This window comes from Lygodium microphyllum, chromosome 12 (assembly GCF_053477565.2).
Source record: "Lygodium microphyllum isolate KBCC chromosome 12, Lygodium_microphyllum_v1.1.10, whole genome shotgun sequence".
In the NCBI taxonomy this organism is placed as follows: Eukaryota; Viridiplantae; Streptophyta; class Polypodiopsida; order Schizaeales; family Lygodiaceae; genus Lygodium; species Lygodium microphyllum.
This window is the reverse complement of record NC_141146.1, coordinates 22,011,337-22,028,827: the sequence shown is the minus strand read 5'-3', so window position 1 is coordinate 22,028,827 and position 17,491 is coordinate 22,011,337. Positions and strand designations below refer to the sequence as shown.

Genomic DNA, 17,491 nt, shown 5'->3' with positions numbered 1-17,491 from the left:
TCATTCTATCATGCTCTGCTGTAATTCAACATAATCAAGTTAAAGAGAACAAAAAGTAAATAAAAGGACATATTACCTCCACCCATCTTGATTCAAAAGAACAAAACCTAAATCTTATTTCCAAAATGGTCTCTACAACCTTGGCCTGTGCCCAATGAGGCAACCGAGACACAATGAACTTGAATGCAGGAGTTGTATTACTTACAAGCTGAGGTTCAATAGTAACAACAATACCAGAAGCATCCAATTCGTGTGTCTGAAACTTGTCACATCTCATGGGGATTGAAAAAGTATTGTTTAGTTGTCCTTTTGATTCAATAAGTAGTATGGATGGATTGGATGTTTGCAATTCAGATTGTAAACTGCAGCATTTCTGCATCATCTTGGTCAGAAGATTAGGAAGCCTCCAAACAAACACGCAACTGTCTCCACTAACCTATTTGAAAACAATAAATTAGCAGCACCAAGTGAAAAAACCGTAGTAAAGAAGCCAAGGTTAGCATATATACAATTCTAAATGCCACCTTAAACTTACCAATATTAGCTGCTTGCAATCAGGCATGAAAGCTATCAAGTTGTCCATTGCAAGTTTCTTCTACATTGCAATCAAGTTGTCCATTGCAAGTTTCTTCTACATTTATTGTTTTTATTCTGTCCTCAGAAGTACCATGATCTTTCTCACTCAAAACAGTATCCTCTAACTCTTCAAAAGCCTGTCCATCAATTTCCTTATCCCCATGCTCCAAAATACCTAGAGTAAAATTTTGAGCTCTTCAATTCCAGGTTTTGTTCCATATACATTGCTGTGGAGTTCCTTCAAAGCATCAAATGCCTCTTGGTCAAGACCAAACTGCAAACCTTCTGCCTTCCTTTCATCCAACTTCATCTGCCAAAAACTCAATTTGTTAGGAGACCTTTTTTTTTTTTCCAGTCATCAACCTTTGAGTATACCCGTAAGAGCCTCTGCCATTTATCCCTGCATTGCTGTGCATTCCTTCCAATTCCATTATTCTGACAAAATGCTTCTATTTCCTCCCACTGCTCCTTGGATTTTCCACTACTACTGAACCTTGCTGCCTCAGACTCCAACTGCTTCTTCTTTGCAGCAATCAAAACTGAGACTTCATGTGGTTGCTAGTGCTGCCTATTCGTTGCCTTCTTTTTGGATTGTTCCACATCCTGTATAGAAGCTTGTGTGGCAACGCTTCTGGAGTATAAGGTCCACGGCCTGTGTTTTAGTGATTCAAGCCATGGAAGAGACCTGTGCATCAGCAGCATGCCTAGGCGGCAATTCCTTCTTGTGAGCAACAGGATGTGACACTGGAGGAAGGCCAACTGATCTCAGAGCGTTCTGATTTGCAAGAACCCCATTTTGGGCTGCGTTGTGAGCCGACAGAAGTTGGGATGCGATCTGCGGGCTGCAAGCGAGCGGCGGCCTCATCGGAGAAGAAGGGACATGGAACGTCCTAGCCAAGGCGCTGACGTTTCTTGGGGCAGGTCTCATCCCGGAAGGGATTGGACACAAGGTTTAGAGCCATTCGCAGCGACCAAAATTAGCAGAGAAGAGCAAGAGCCCGGGGGTAGGGTTTCAGGGATGGACAGGAGCTTATGGCAGAGAAAATAGCGACCATGGGAGCTGTAATACGAAAGGGGGTAGGCGAGATCGCGATGGAATATACAGGGAGCCGCGGAAGAAACAGGGCTTGCTTGTAGGAGGCTTCCTGACGAAAAGACAGACACGTGACAAAACGGCGTCCTCCCGCCCCTTCCTCGCTCTCTTTGCCGCACATAGTTTGCTTGGCATTCTATCATGTAGAATTATTTAGCACTCTAAAGGTTATTTGCTACCTTTTCTAGATGAAAACCATTAGAAATGTTTAGTTATATAGGTAGCTCTCCTTTAAAGAATGATCCAATTCCTCCTTATTAAGCTACTCATGCTCCTCCATACTAGCACATTTTGCTTGCTTGCCTTTATCATTGGTGAAGATGTAGGACATAATAACTCAAGTTTGTTGCAAGCTTTGACCTCTCTCTTCGCATTAGATTTCCAAAACTCATCCAATGGGATTAGGATAGACAATAACAATGCATACAAAATGGTCTATATGATCATGATGCACAAAGTGAGTCTTGGTAAAAACAAGTAGATGTTAATGAGATTTGCAAACTTTCTCAAAGTACTTATCAATTACAAAGAAGTTGCGGAAGTCCATCCAAAATTTTATGGAGTTGACCTCTAAGAATTGGGGCTCTCCATACCTCTTTATACCATTATACATGAAAGATGAGTCAAACTATGATAATTAACCCCTAGAAACCTCTACAATAATCCAATGATCCTCTTCTAAATGCCATAGTGTTTGCATATCACTATCTTGATCTCCTTAATACTTCAAAATATAAACCACTAAATTTTGGGTCAATTGTTGGATGGCATTTTAGCTATATAATAATAAGCCTTGGTATGCTCAACTACTTTCTTGACTGAAAACTAAAAGGTGGTCATCTACCATGTACAATAACTCTCACCTACTACCCATTGATTATGGATCTTAGCTATCACTCTCTTGTACTTGTATATAAGCTACTTAGTGGTAGCTTTTCAAGTAGAAGAAGTAGAGAAAGAATCAAGTAGCATTCTTGTATGGATTGCACATTCTTGGATTCTATTTTCCAACATTATATTAGAGCAATTATCCAACATAGTATTAGTTTTGCTTTCTCTATTGTAGTCTCAAACTCTAATGCTTATTACCAAGCTCTTCATGGTCTAGTATTCTACATCATTCATAACCTTAAAATCAAGTGCCAGGCTGATAAACTCTGCATGTATCTTAGAGCTCATCTTATCTCTCTCTTTACATCTTAGTTTTCACTCATTGAGTTGGCACCAAATTGTTGAGAGATTTTCTTCATTATAGAAGTTATCTCTAAATCAAGAGCCTCAAGAAGGACTTTCTTTCAAAATAAGACAAGGTCTCTACATCATAAGAATGGGCCTTTTATTGAGGACCTTCACAACAAAGTCTATATCTCAAGGACATCTACTTCAAGGATTATTTGAGTTTTATAACTATTATATATCATTGTTGGAGCATTCAGTTGTAATATTGTTGCTTTTTATACCAAGGAGACATTCACAAATATAATATCTACACCAATATTGGAGTATCTTAATGAATTGATGATATCATCATTTGTGGTTGCGTTATTTTCAAGTCATATTTAGGCAAGTATATTCTCAACATCCCATATTTTATTCCCAATTAGCATTCCAATATAAGAGCAATGGCATTCTCTATCACCTCCATCACTATGCAATATCATTGATTATCCATTAGTGTCTATTGAATCTCCTATTAGTAAATTGGAATATATTATTATTGGACATTGCATATGTATTGAAGAGTTGTAAGTCACTTCGATAAATCCTCAAGATTACATACATGCCAAAATTCATGTAAAGAAGAAGATGATGATGAAAAGAGAAGTGTATGTTAGTCTCCAGGAGCACCATTGTTTTCATATCCACAACATTCAACAATGCATTTTAGGTTTTTGAATTTCAAATCAGCCATGGTGCATCCAATATAAAAATTATTATTTTTCAAAATGGCTTATGGAATGATCTCTTTAGCAACCATGAAAAAGAGGAAGGGGCTTTCATTATTATGATGCTTTTTCTTTGGTTTTTTTATAATGTTGTAGTAAATTTCTTAGTTATCGTTATGCATTGTCTGGTCATTTATAGCCAATACAATATTGTGTATATGTAGCTATCACTGGAGTCATGGGAATGCATTGTCTGTTTTACCAGCACATATAATGTCAGACATATTGACATAAAATCTTACATATAATAAAGGGGTGTAAAATAAACATTTATTTTACATGGTATAAGTGTAAAAAAATGGTCATATTGGTCCTATATGAGTTCTAAATAGGGGGCTTTCCAAGACTCTTCACTCGTGGGTGACATATCTTCTATTTAAAGAGTAAATCCTCGAGGGATAGGCACAAGGATACGGATAGACATAGACAAGGATAGGGACAGATAGAAAGGTAGAGACAAGTTTTTTAAGGGTGCCCCTTAGATGATAGACCAAAAACTTAGGTACAATAATAGATAATGGAAGAGACGTGGTCAAATGAGATCAAGAAGTTCGGGTAAAGGTTGTTTCTATGACTTAGAAGAAACTTAGCTTTTCCATAAGGGATGTAGACCAAAAAACAAGGCAAGATCTCCTCCCCATGAAAAATAGCAATTTGGATGAAGAGAAAAATCCTAGTTCTAATTAGTTTCCTTCTATTAGGAAAGTACTATCAAGTGTAATGAACCGATTCAAAAGGATGAGCTCTTTGGAGAGATGGGAGCCTAAACGGTTCATTGCATTTGGGGTTTTTGTTGTGTACCATGGAAAGGTTTCTAGGGTCATTCATAATAGCTACTTTGTAGAAATCTTGAGCTCAAAAAGCATAGGCTACACAAACAAGTGAGTATAGCTATTATAAGTGTGGAATCGAAATCTTAGCTCATAAGTGAGTAATATACAAATGTAAATTTCAAATAAACTAATATTTATTTACTAAGTTTACCTAGCAAAATCGTGAGTCTACGTTAACTTGAAAGACTATCCATAATTTCCTAGTTAGATGATAGTACTTGCTAGTTATGACTAGTGATAAAAATAATTTCCTAGTTATGTTGATATTGTTACTAGATATACAATAACTTACTAGATAATGTTACTAGATAAGGCTTCAACTTTCTAGATACTATCTAGAAAAAGGGATTTACTAGTTAGAAGAGGTTTGTGATGACAAAATTATCTAGTTATAACTAGAAAATTCTACATTCTTCCTAGTTTGATTGCTATTCTTCCTAGTTATAGTGTGAACTTTCTATATAGTAAGTGGTCTAGAGTTTGTTGTGGTTGTACTAGCCTAGGCTGAGCCGGCGCAGCTGGGTGCCAAGCTCGCCGACGAGGGCACCGTGTGAGTTGGCTGGGATGACTAGGACATGGCGTTAATGTAGTGGGCTAAGGTGGGGTGGCACTGGTGGGCACCAAGCTCGCCGACGATCAGGGCATGTGAGTCACTATTTAGAGCGCCGACGCACAGCTATAATATTACTGCAAGCTTGGCTAGGATGTTATATTGCAACCAAGCTATGATCTATGCCGGCATAATAGCTATCAGCTATGTATTGCGCAAGCTGATTAGGAAGGAGCAGCACAAAGGGTTGACAGGGTGCAAGTGCATGGAGTACAGGGACTGCAGGGCGGGAGTATGAGAGCTCAAGGCGGATGAGGCCAGTCGAAAACAGGGGAGTTCTAGATCAATAAAAAGAAGAGGAAGAAGAAGAGGAGGAGAATTCATTTGGTGCCAAGTTGCCAACGTTCGTCTTGAAGGTCAATATTAATGTCATTAATGAGCTTGCAAATAATAGTAGTGTGACTTACAACTAGACCTAGCAATGAAGAGGACCTTAACATGTTTTTATTTATCAATGTGGGGAACTAATGAAGAAAAACCCACATTAAGGACCCATTTTCATGAAATTTTGTAGTAGATAATACTAGATACCCCTAGCTCCATTATTCGTAGATTTTTGAAAGAAATGTTTAGATTGTCCATGGTTACATAGATAATTAATCTAAAGTCTCTCTCTCACACACACAAAAGAATTTATAAATGTGATGAGTTTTTCCAATGAGGTATTGTAAAAATTTTATATCCATAAAACTACATTTGTTTTCAATTTAAATGTGCATTCAAAATGTTGATTTATTAAAACATTCCTTTTAAGTGCTTATGTGGATTAAGATATGCCATCCTTCAAAAGATTTGGAACTTTCGAAAAATTGTATCCCCCATCCTTGCATAGTTACTATCATGCCTCTAATTAGGGTAGGGGTAGTATAGTAGATCAACTTGTACATCTAGGTGTGAGCAATAGAAAGAAAGCCATTCAAGCTTATCAATTTCCAAAATGGGGTAGCACCACTTTGGCTATCCTAGCCATGCATCCCTAGGCTACTTGTTGAGGTAGCAACTGCTCCTAATGCCTTCGAGGCAACACCATTTACAAAAGGCTTCTACATCTCACTAGTGAAGCTATTTTTGAGCCACGTTCTCCCTATCCTTATGACTAAATATACCATTCATAGGGGAAGAGGGCTTTTGAATTTTGTTTCTTTGTATACCTTAAAATCAAAGGCCACTATAATGTCAAATCAATCCCTTTCTTAGTACTTATGCAAGGTGTCTTTGGGCTTTCTCCTTGCTCTTTTAGCACTTGTATGTCTAGTGGATGTTTGTTACCTTGTATGATTGGGCTCTCAAGATCTTAAGCATTTTTTCATAGGCTTCTTATTGCTCCAGTGGTACTTCCATGGCCTACTACATATACTTGTGTCGTCACAAGTATCTACAACACGCCCTAGTCATTATCCATGTCACCCTTACAAGTAGAAGTTGTACCTTGTTCAATTCCATTTCCATAAACAATAAGCTTCAATTAATTAGATAGAAGAGGAAAGGAAATTGAGCTCTACTTAGTTGTGGTAAAAGTAGAAAGAACTTAGCTTCGAGAGGAAGTCATAATAAATTTTCAAGAATGATAGGACAATTATGTTTGTAAGATAGGTAGGGTATTTATAGCCCCAAGCTTTTAGTACTAGTAAGTTGTATAGGGTGATGGCCAAATACTAGAACTTAATTAAAAAGAAAGAAAAAAAAATCATGCACAATGATGCTTAAGACACATCCTTTCTCCTTAACGAGAATCGTACGTAGAAAAGTGAAATAATCTAGTAGGTTTCTATCACATTGTGTATTCTATTTTTAAGCAAATCATTATGGTCCTCAACCCATTGATGTTTAGAATGTACCCACTTTTGTGGTTCAAAGTGGATATTTTAGATGGATCACTCTCATTTAATTTAAGGTTACAGGTACAAAATTTAACAAGAAAAGCAACATCTACCAAATTATGCAACATTTAAAGGTGTAGATACAAGGCATGCTTCAGACTTGATAGAGAGTAGATTCATAAAATAAGATTCTACTCACAAATTATGATCTCACATCAAATTTACAAAAGCTTGGGATAAGCATGAGGAACACTCCTTCAACAAGCCTCTGGCAAAAAGGATTCTACATAGCAGGCCAATGGTAAAAAGGCTACTTGCTCTACGACCTAATCAAGATAGGAAAGTCAACATGTGGCTACCTTATCCAACTTCCTACACTATGATAGAGCTATCAAAAGTGATAGACAATTCGAAGCTCAAGTTGCTACACTAAGGATGTGGACTGTAGCACCTCTGATTTCTAAATATGTTTTCATGCATTGAAACATCAAGGTTGCACCAATCAAATCTTGACTACTAATGGTGTCATGTATGCTAACATCCTTGCCTTATGCATGGTTGTGTGCCTTACCAAGTGGACTTTGGTGAGCCAAGGTTCATCATGCCATGTCAAAATTGGAACTTAATTTCTTGATGTGTTTGAGAGACTGGTGCAAAATCATCATTTTTCAAGACTCTTACACTATAATCATGGCAATGTAATATGGGGTATAGAGAGATTTTCTTGGATGCAATTACAATAGTGTATCTAAAATTGATTGCACACATAACGGGTTGGATTGTGCACTTGTAGGTGATTGTAGATCACACTACACGAGTGATTCAAAGCACTGCACCATTGATTTCCCAACCTTTGCCTGCTAATCAATGGCATAGCAGGATAGTACAAGGGATCAGTTACCTAAGTTTTCTTTTGTGTACAGAGTCAATAATTTGACAATATCCATAATTACTCTTAAGACTATGATGTGGTATACTATAATGGAAAGTGGTGGTGATATATGTGGTATACTATCTCTTGCTTATTCTGTGTAATGAAGTATTATATATGTGCAATGTATAACCTTTGAAGTTAGGGGGTACTAATGGCTAGAAAATCTAAACATTCATAACTTGGTCAAGTGCAAATATGCAAATCAGGTGAGGATCAAATAATTGCAACTAAACCATATAAGTTTCTCATATTTATACTTAGAGGGGTTTGATCTACATAAATATGGCTCCTTTAAACATAAATTTGTTGGAATATTTGTATGCTTAAGTTTTGCCATATTAGCATAAGATATCCCATAACTTATGTAAGGATCAGCTAGAGCTTCTTGCAATCTTATTAGGCAAGATTGTTTGCATGACTTACAATACGCTTCTACATGGTATTTACATAGCATTTTCAAAATTTGAAAAGAATACCATGTGCTCATTCGTACTTCCAAACTATTAGGTATAATATAGTAAGTAATTGCCTAAGTAAGGAAAAGTGCTTTTTACAAGCATTTGGCCTCCTAGATAAGGTCATACATAATGGATATTGCATGCTAGATGCCTTTAATGTCAACTCTATACTTCATAGCCACAGAGAGAGAGAGAGAGAGAGAGAGAGAGAGAGAGAGAGAGAGATTATAATTCTGGTAATCATGGGTTATCTTCATAGTTGAAGACGAGTGTTTCATAGTTAGATAGCTCAATATCCCATTTTTGAAATATTTTATTTGACTCAAGTTATGTCTATAAAGAGCTCATCTCATTGATGTTAGAATATATGGAGAAAGGTGGAGGGAGAGAGAGTTTTTCTTATTAAGATAGTTCATCGTATGATAGAATAGACTCTGTGTGTGTGTGTGTGTGTGTGTATATATAAAATAGTGGACCTGAAAAACATTATTGAAATGTAGCTTGAAAACTAAGATGCAATTTCTAAAACATATTTTAATATGTGGTTTAAAATATGAGGTCATGAAGGGTTGCTTAAAGTTATATTTATTTTCCTATTGTTTATGTGAAGAATATGTATACATGACACAAAAGCTTCTTGATGCTTGATTGAAATTATTGTAAAAGTATGATATTACACACATGGTTTATTCTAATAGCTTTTATACGATTTAGTGAAATTATTATAAAAAGAATGCACTACATATATGGTGTCTTCTAACTTTTGTGCGATTAGTGTTACAATCATTTTACTGTGTGAGCCATAAAACCCAAAAATGATGTTTATGTGTGAACCCTCTAGCACTAGTTGTGCCTAGTATTATCGTTACGGGCTTAGGTTTGTGGGTGTGGATGTGTTGTTTTAGGTATACATGTATTTGTATGTGAAATTGTACTTAATATAAATATATATACACATGTGCATGTATGCCCATAATATGTTTGGATACAAATGTGTATGTATGTAGATAATTTGTATAGACATGTATGAGTGGCATTGTATGGATACGTATGCATGTACCTGTAAACATGCACATATACATGTGCATACATGTATGTGTAGTAAAGTATACAATAAAGGTTATGTTAGTAAAATAATCCATTGCCTAGTTGAAGATACAGCCATAACCAATGTAACAAGTTCATAATCTATAGATTTTGTATTTACCAAATATTATAGGAAAATAATTTTCTAGTCGAAGGGCAAGATAAGTTTCTAGTCAAAGGACATCAATTTACTAGTTATATCTAGGAAAATCCTATATTCTTAATTCACTAGAAAGATTGTATGTAATTTGCTAGTTAGAGAATAGTAATTTACTAGTTATAAGTAGTGAAACATAAAATTTCCTATTTATCTTAGTATTGTTACTAGTTTTACAACCCCGGAAATCTCTAATTATAACTAGGAAATGTTGCATCCTTACTAGTCTCGTCTTACTAGTTATAATATGAATTTTCTATACAGGAAGTGGTTTAGAGTTCCTTGTGGATCGATCAATAAATATCTACGGATGGTGGCAGAGGATCAAGATGGGGTTCGATGCGGGTGCAGGATGCTGCTACGTATACGACCTCGAGCTGCCTAGGAAGCTGAGCGAGGCGCGGGAGGAATATGATAAGAATATGGGAAATGAGCCAACGGAAGACTCTGAGGACGTGCGGCTGGAGAAGGGGGCTGCGGGGCGTATTCCAGGCGGAGGTGGACAAGGTTAATCTGGCTCTGATAGAGCAGCAAGTGGAGGGGGTGAGAGTGCTGATGGTGGTGGGAGCGTTCGCTGCATCGCCCTATCTCAGGAAGCGAGTCAGCGAAAGCTTCCGACTCCCGAGGCAGGGGTGCAGGAGGAAGTCATGATCCGGCCTGATGATCGAGGGAGCGCCATCTGTCACGGAGCTGTCAACCTGCACATGTGGAACGATGCCATCCAATCCGGCCCCCGGATAGCCAAGAAGACGTACGGCATCGAATGCAGCAGGTTAGCTGTGGTTTTGGATCCAGCCGAGCTGCTGTTCTTGGATGATGAGGGCGTGCAGTATTGTGGTGAGGTGTCCGGCGTCTTTGTGAGTGAAGGAGATCGAATTCCCTTCAACCGGTCCATCAGCCACTGCAGCTACTGGTCTGTTTATCGGGATCAGAGCGCGATAGAGTTATGTTTATACAGCAGCCTGAACAGGCCGTCTCCTTCTTTCACCAGCGATGAAGGCTCAGTCAGGGATCACTAGGGCGCCTTTGAGATCGATATCTCGGACGGTATGCACCTGGGCAAGCGTCGTGCCGTGAAGGTGACAATGTGTTTTGGAGCTTCTCTCCTGCACGTCACCGCTCAGAGGATGAACTTCGGTTGTGCGGACGTGATCGAGATTAAGGGTGTCAGTACTGTGAGCTTCAACGATGATGATGTGCAGCTCCATCATGGTATGATCACGTTATCTTAATGCTTTGTAGGTCTGCCGACTATAAGCATAGCATTCTATGATCTATCCGCCGTGAAAATTTTCGAATCTTAACAGTGTGATCAAGTTTGTGCTCGCTCAGCTGTAGTTGGTTTACCGTTAATCTGGGTTCTGTGACCTGTCCATGAATATCCGGTGTCGCTAAGATGGTTGGTGCGCACTGCGAAGGGCTCCTTCCATTTGAATCGATGACCAGCTGGCTCTTTGTTTTTTTGTTAGTCCTCAATCGTTTTCCTCGAGGTTTCCCGACTGTTCAAATTTGCTTCAATGGATGTGCTCGTTCTGCGGTGATCACTATAAGGAGTCTGTGCAGGGAGTGCAGCGAGGAAATAACACCCACAGCAAGGAGCAACCATGAGTCGCACATCAGTGCCCCTCGAAGTTTCAGAAGCTCCAAGTTGATCAAATCCAACATTACACACAAGGAACTTTAGACACTAAACTAGACGGTAAATAGCCTTATAACTAGTAAATACACTTTTTTTTTAAGTTAGTAACTAGGGGCTTTTAAATTGGAACTAGGTTTTTAATTTTACTAGATGGATGTGAAGCTATAATTAGTAAAATAAGTGTCTATATGGTAAAGTAAGGAAAATTTTTATATATCACCTAATATAGCCATGTTTATTGGATAAAATTATGAAGCTATGGATCATAGGATAACGTGCATGCGTAGTAAATCAAAACAAATTTATATAGAATATCTAATATAGTCATGCTTATATAGTCAAGTTAAGTAATATACATCACAATTGATAGGCCTAACCATCAACCATGTAGTCAATCTCAAATAAGACAATGTCGATACACACTTGTAATGGATATGTTTGTATGCATCCAAAATATATATGTGCTATAAGATATATTTGTGCATTTTGATAACTTTTAATTCTTACTCACATAGCACAAATAGTTTACACATCCATAAATAAAATATCATTTTTAACAATATAAATATTTCCTTGTCACATTAAAACAAAGAAGAATCTCATTCAATTCAACTCAATGCCATGGCTCTAAATCTTGAAATTTCCCTCAAATCCCCCTGAAGTGTGGGATATACCTAGCATCCATACAAGCACAAATAGTTATCAAAAGTTATTTGAGCCCCTTACAAACAAGGAGCATATCCATCCATTAGCAAAATAGAAACAGTTCAAATTGTAATAGCCTTTTCCTTAAATGAAAGACATAGAACCTCTTGAGTATGCGAAAACTTGAAGAGGGGAGCTCTCAATAGATAGTCATGGCACATGATCTATTAACTAGGGTAGTTGTATTAAGTTCATTAAAAAAGCAACATTTCCTACCAACATGTGGCATATATTCTCACTTTCATGCATGTAGCATATTCGGGGGGTGAACAAGGAGTAAGAGATAATGGAACACATAGCACTAACATAAAGCAATAGAAGCAAGACAATGGGATGGAGATGGATTATGCTAACATTGTCGTTGCTAGCATAAACATGGAAGAGCTAGAGAAGAAGATGTGGGGTGACCAAAAATGTTTCAATGAGAATTAAAAGAGAGTCACAATAGAATTTGGGAAGCAAGTGCTATGTGCATGAGTGGTATCCTTGTTGACATGCATTCGGCAAAGCAATGCTAAGTATTCTCTATGCAACATGTACATGTATTTTAAGGGAAGGTCCCCCTTGAGGATTAGTTTGCTAGATTGTTTTGGCTCACCTATGGATCAAAGTGGTGCTCACATTGTTTTGCTTGCCGTTAGACTTCTTTTGGGTCTTGCTTTCATCTAAAGTAAAAAGAGATTGGGTTTTGGATTCACTTGTTTGGCTTAAAGTGAGCCTTAATTACATGCTTCCATGGCATCATGATTTTATTCCTGAGGAGGTCTTGCAAATTGAATGCCCAATATAGGCTAGTTTTCATGGACTTCCTACTTTGCTAGATGGAGAAGTAATGTGCTACTAGAAGTGCTAGGTAGAGCGCTCTATGTTCTTACAATAATATCAACTAGTGGAGCAAGTGACCTCTTGTACTTTGGGATAAGAGGAAGAAGATCCTTGACATGCTCCAGATCTTTTATCCTAATGGGATTGAGTTGTTGGTCGATGTCAAATTCTCCCTCTTCTTGGATACATGCTTCAAATGCAAAGAAGATGGGTGCTTTGCAAAGGAATGCCCAAAAAGGAATTGAGATAAGAAGAAGCAAAGGAGAAAATAGTGGAGATAAGGAAGAACTTCAAAAGAAGCAAAAAGGAAAAAACATAGGTTGAGAAGGGTAAATTCAAGGAAACAAACAAGCCTCAAAAGGAGGAACCTAAGGAGAAATCTAATTACCATTCGTGATCCTAGACATGCTGAAGTTAAAGCAGGATGGAAACAAATAATTTCAACCATCAAATTCTTTGAAGTCTAATGGAGGTAAGAAATAAAAATTTTCCCTTTAAAAGTTTCTTGTAAATGTTTTGTTGACAAGGCTATTTTGTTTTTTTGGATTATGAAGGTTCGAACAAAGATACAATGTTAATTAGTTGGCTCACTATGATCTCTTAGAATGTGAGGTGCCTAGGAAGTCCATCCAAGAAGGATGTGTTTAGTAGGAGAAAGAAATGGAAGCCCCTCTCTTTCAACACCTCCTTTCTAGAAAGGGAAGGATTCAACTTATAGTTGAAGGTGTAACATTTCCGAATCAAAAACACGCATTCTCCATACAAATTTCCCCTTCAGGAGGCTAAAAGGTTAGAATAAGGGCAAAATTTTTTAGTTAATTATCCCTCTCTCCTCCAGCCCACTGTCGTGCTAGAGGAGAACGGAATAGCAAGGGCCATCAAGCTCCTTGCTGGAGCTTACAGGGAAGTGAATGTCATGCAGAATGGCACGTGGGTGAGGGAGGTACCTCTCCCCCTCCCTATAAGAACCATGGCAAAGAGAGTTGGAGGGGAGGGGGAAAATTACTGTCGTGAGGAGGAAAGAGGAGGCTGACGGCATTGCAGAAATCGTTGAGAGGAGGGGAGGACAATCACCATGCCGCTCCGCTAGCCGAGAGGGAGGAGGAAAGTCGCCGCTGCCATTCGTCACGCCGTCATCTGCTGCCAGCTCGCCGCCAGAACTCGCCTCCCTTTTTCCTCCACGTGGGTTCCACAGTACTACCAGAAGCTTTGGAAGCTTCTTAGGAAGCTTCTAAAAGCCTCCTAAGAAGCCCCCCCTCATATGGCCTACTTAAGCCCTTCCCCCCCCCCCCCCGCCCATACAAAATTCCCTCCTAAGGGCTCTTTAAGCCCCTTTTCCCCTTCCCACACAAAATCCCCTATTTCTTGTGGGACTTGAAAAGGCCTTTCAAAGTGGGTTGATAAATCCCCCTCCCCCGGGACTTAAAACCCTCCTCGTAGGTTTACCCCACCCCCCGCATTCCAAAGGCCTTAATCCTTTCTTGTGGCCCTTTCCCAAAATCCCTACCATGGTTCTTATACCCCCTGTCCTCCGAGATTTTTCCACCCATTTCCGTGTGAATTCCATCTAATCCCCTTCCGGTAAGGTTTCCCACAAGTCCTCAAAGCCTTCTTGTGGATTTTTCCTCCCCTAGCCGGTTTTAAGGTCTTCTAAAGTCAACTCACAAAAGGGAGTTTGCGTACTAAGGAGACGGACAAGACCATAACTCTGCATCCAAGGCGAAAAGGCTGAATTCAAAATGGCTCCTAAGAAAGCACAAGGCACTGTCGCAGGAGGATCATCTCCTAACATCCACGTGGACATTTCACCACAAGTCCAGGTTTTTCTTCCTAATTTTTATTTACGTCATTGTAATTCGATCATACGTGGATGATTTTTGGAGATAGGATGCATTTTTCCTCTTAAATACTTTGGTTCATTCAAAAGAATTAGCTCACAATGGAAGAGTTCGATCATTAGAATTTTTCAGTAAAACGAACAAAATAAAGGGAGCACAAATGCATTTCTAGCAAGTAGTTTTTATGCATTGCAATGAATTGAAATTAGATTAATGTCCATTTTTACAAAACGAAATTGTGATAGTGCACTTCGATTAGGCATGGGAGTATAAATTGCATGTTGCATTATTATGGCATATCTTCTTCGCAATGAGTCATTATGGAAAGTGCTAATAATCTGTAGGAAATTGCAAGGCATGAAATGGTTCTTGAGCTGCATAACTCTAGTCAATTGGTATAAATATCGTTTCAACTACGTAATTGTTAGAAAAAGATGCATGGTTCAAAGGGGAAAAAAAACCCTAAAGTTTAGAAGCATGAATGCATGTTATAAAGAGATCAAATAGAATTATGCTATAACTTATCATATGTTTTGATCTTAATTCGAAAAGTTAGGATTGAAATTCAACTTATACATAGGTAATGAATCATGTGGTTACGGAAATGATAGCATAATTATCTTCGAGAATAGACAAGTTAAATTTATTTAAACCTAAACACCTAAAAACCGCGAAGGGACTCGTTTAGAAAGAGTTAATTCAAAGCAACATAGCCCAAAGAGCTAACTGGGTTAGCACGTTGGGGACATTACCTAGTTGCTCGTTTTACCAAAGCTGAAACTCCGATACCCTAAAGAGTTGCCCACATTCACGTAATGTAGGGACATTGGAACATACTTGCGAGAAGTGATGTGGGGTTTTCCTAAGAATCTCTCGCTAAGAAAATGAAACTCGAAACCCTAGGACTAACAATGTCAGCCTAATACAATCAAGAACAGATGGTTTCGTAACTCCATTCGATGGGTAAATAGTCCGATAGTTGATGCAACACTTGTAGTTGTAGAGTCACATGATCTTATGATTGGATCATAAGGGAATGGCCAATTCCTCGGAATGGGGTTGGTAGATTCTTACACAAGTTATCTTGCAAGAGGACGAATAATCATCCTAATATAGTATCTTTCTTGGGTAAAGATAATTACTTGGAAGCAAAAGACCAACCAATAAATTAGAATAACATATGAACTTAAAGTATTGGTCAAGTCGGGTTAATAGGATACGCCCTAACCCAGGATATAGGGGATCTTGCCAAGTCGAAATTAATCCCGGATCGAGTGTTGGATGCATTCGGAAAGAAGGATTCACTCCTTAGCAGTTGGCCAAAAATAACGACCAATGGAAATGATTATGCTTGTTACAGATTTAAGAGCACTATTTTGCTTTGTTTGCTCAAAGAATTAAAGGATAAGTGGATATCTAATGCTTCAGGTTGAAGGCCTGAAGGGAGAGGCAGCTTCAGTTACCCCCCACTGCTTGCCTGACCCTAACCAAGGGGGTTATTAATCGCGCCATGAAGGTGGACCAAACCCACCGGGAGAGGTCTCTCCGTTAAGCACTACTTGGAGCAGGAGGACGCTTGGGTGCCAAGGGGGCTCTGGCTATAAATCCCTCGCCTTCCGGGTCCTGCACAAGAGGCTAACATGACTCGGGATTGGATCTCGAGGCCCACATACTAGTCTACGGGCGGAATCTTTGATTAGTGATCCCTGCGGATTGTTGGATAGCCTTCGGGCGGATTGTGGATAAGCATATGGGCTAGACTTTATGTATTTCAAAGATAAATACGATAACCTGTTAAAAAAGAACTTGTTTAACATTGCTTTTCTATGTCAAGTGCTATGATTACGTGAAGGAACCAGTGCCTAACGGGCTAATTAAGGAAGCTGATTGATACATGTCTAACTAAATGTGTTAGGTAATTAAATAACTAAAACAACTTGAGGAAAGTGCGATGGATGTGGCCATAGGTCCGTCCTACGGATGGGTGGTCCCGGTTGGCCGGGAACTTTTCTCAATCAAGACGGACAGCAAGAAGATCGTTCAAAAAACATGAACAATAAGAGCATTGACCTAGAGTTATAACTGATCTCGATTTACGCTGTTTTAGGGGAATGGAATGGGACTATGCCTTATGGCAGAGAGGTTGAGCTTCACATCCCTCTCGTTTCCCATTCTCCTTGAACCAAGTGCAGCGTGAATCTGCTTCGGACCTGGCGTTTCTGCGTAAAGTAGTTCTCTTGGGTTCGACGCTAGTTGCCATTAGGAAATGACCAATAGGGAAAACCATAATTCAGGTCGGTCCTAAGTGGGAAGGGCCGGAATACTTTCGCTACATGGCAAACTCGGAGAGTCCTAGATCGCAAACCCCGTAACATTCCATGGGAGTGCGGGCGAAGCTTTCTAGGCATCCTTTCCGATGGACTGCTAAGACATGTCCTGAAGATAACAATGTACACGTTACAGTTGGTATCAGAGCGAACCAACAAAGGATTTTTTTTTTAAATAAAATCTTAATGAGATGAAGTAAAGCAAATGTTGTTGTTCCAAACATTTCCTTACTTTCAATGCTGTCTTGCAGAATTACGAAGCATGGAACAAGTTCTTAGTGTTCCGAGTCATGTTTATGACTGCGATGCATTCCTCAAATTATCGACAAAGGGTTGAGATGATGAACATCCTATAACGTATCTATAATCCATCGCCTTTGTACATGGAACAAAGATGGACAGGTACCTCAGGAATCTACTACATAGGTGCCCACCGATTTGCATATCTATAAACCAACCTAAAGAGGATCAAGTGGTTGGAAGACCTAAAAGTCGTAAAGCTGTTCATTTTTGTGGAAGCTCACGTAAACACAACTTTACATATTCGAGGTCGGAGGGTTGAGCTGAACTCATATGTATAGGAGGAAGTAACCCGTGTAATCCCTGCCGACTAGATTAAAGTGTTGGGGTGCCATGAGAAGAAT

At 38.9% G+C, this 17,491-nt stretch overlaps 1 protein-coding gene across 1 annotated transcript; it reads right to left on the bottom strand.

The window, feature by feature from the left end:
* Positions 1-668, bottom strand: LOC148027532 (uncharacterized). The gene is made up of 3 exons (XM_087689850.1): positions 536-668; positions 77-436; positions 1-18 (listed from the first exon to the last, which is right to left on the bottom strand). Exons 1-3 carry the CDS (start codon positions 581-583, stop codon positions 1-3), a joined length of 426 nt encoding a protein of 141 aa, XP_087545976.1. The 5' UTR covers positions 584-668.
* Positions 669-17,491: the final 16,823 nt, after the last annotated feature.

What these genes read in the sequence shown, in the direction of transcription:
- LOC148027532 (XM_087689850.1), bottom strand. Translation starts at nt 583, where the DNA reads ATGGACAACTTGATAGCTTTCATGCCTGATTGCAAGCAGCTAATATTG. An exon ending in ATTGCAAGCAGCTAATATTG is followed by an intron (nt 437 to 535) that starts GTAAGTTTAAGG and finishes GTTTTCAAATAG; the next exon opens with GTTAGTGGAGACAGTTGCGT.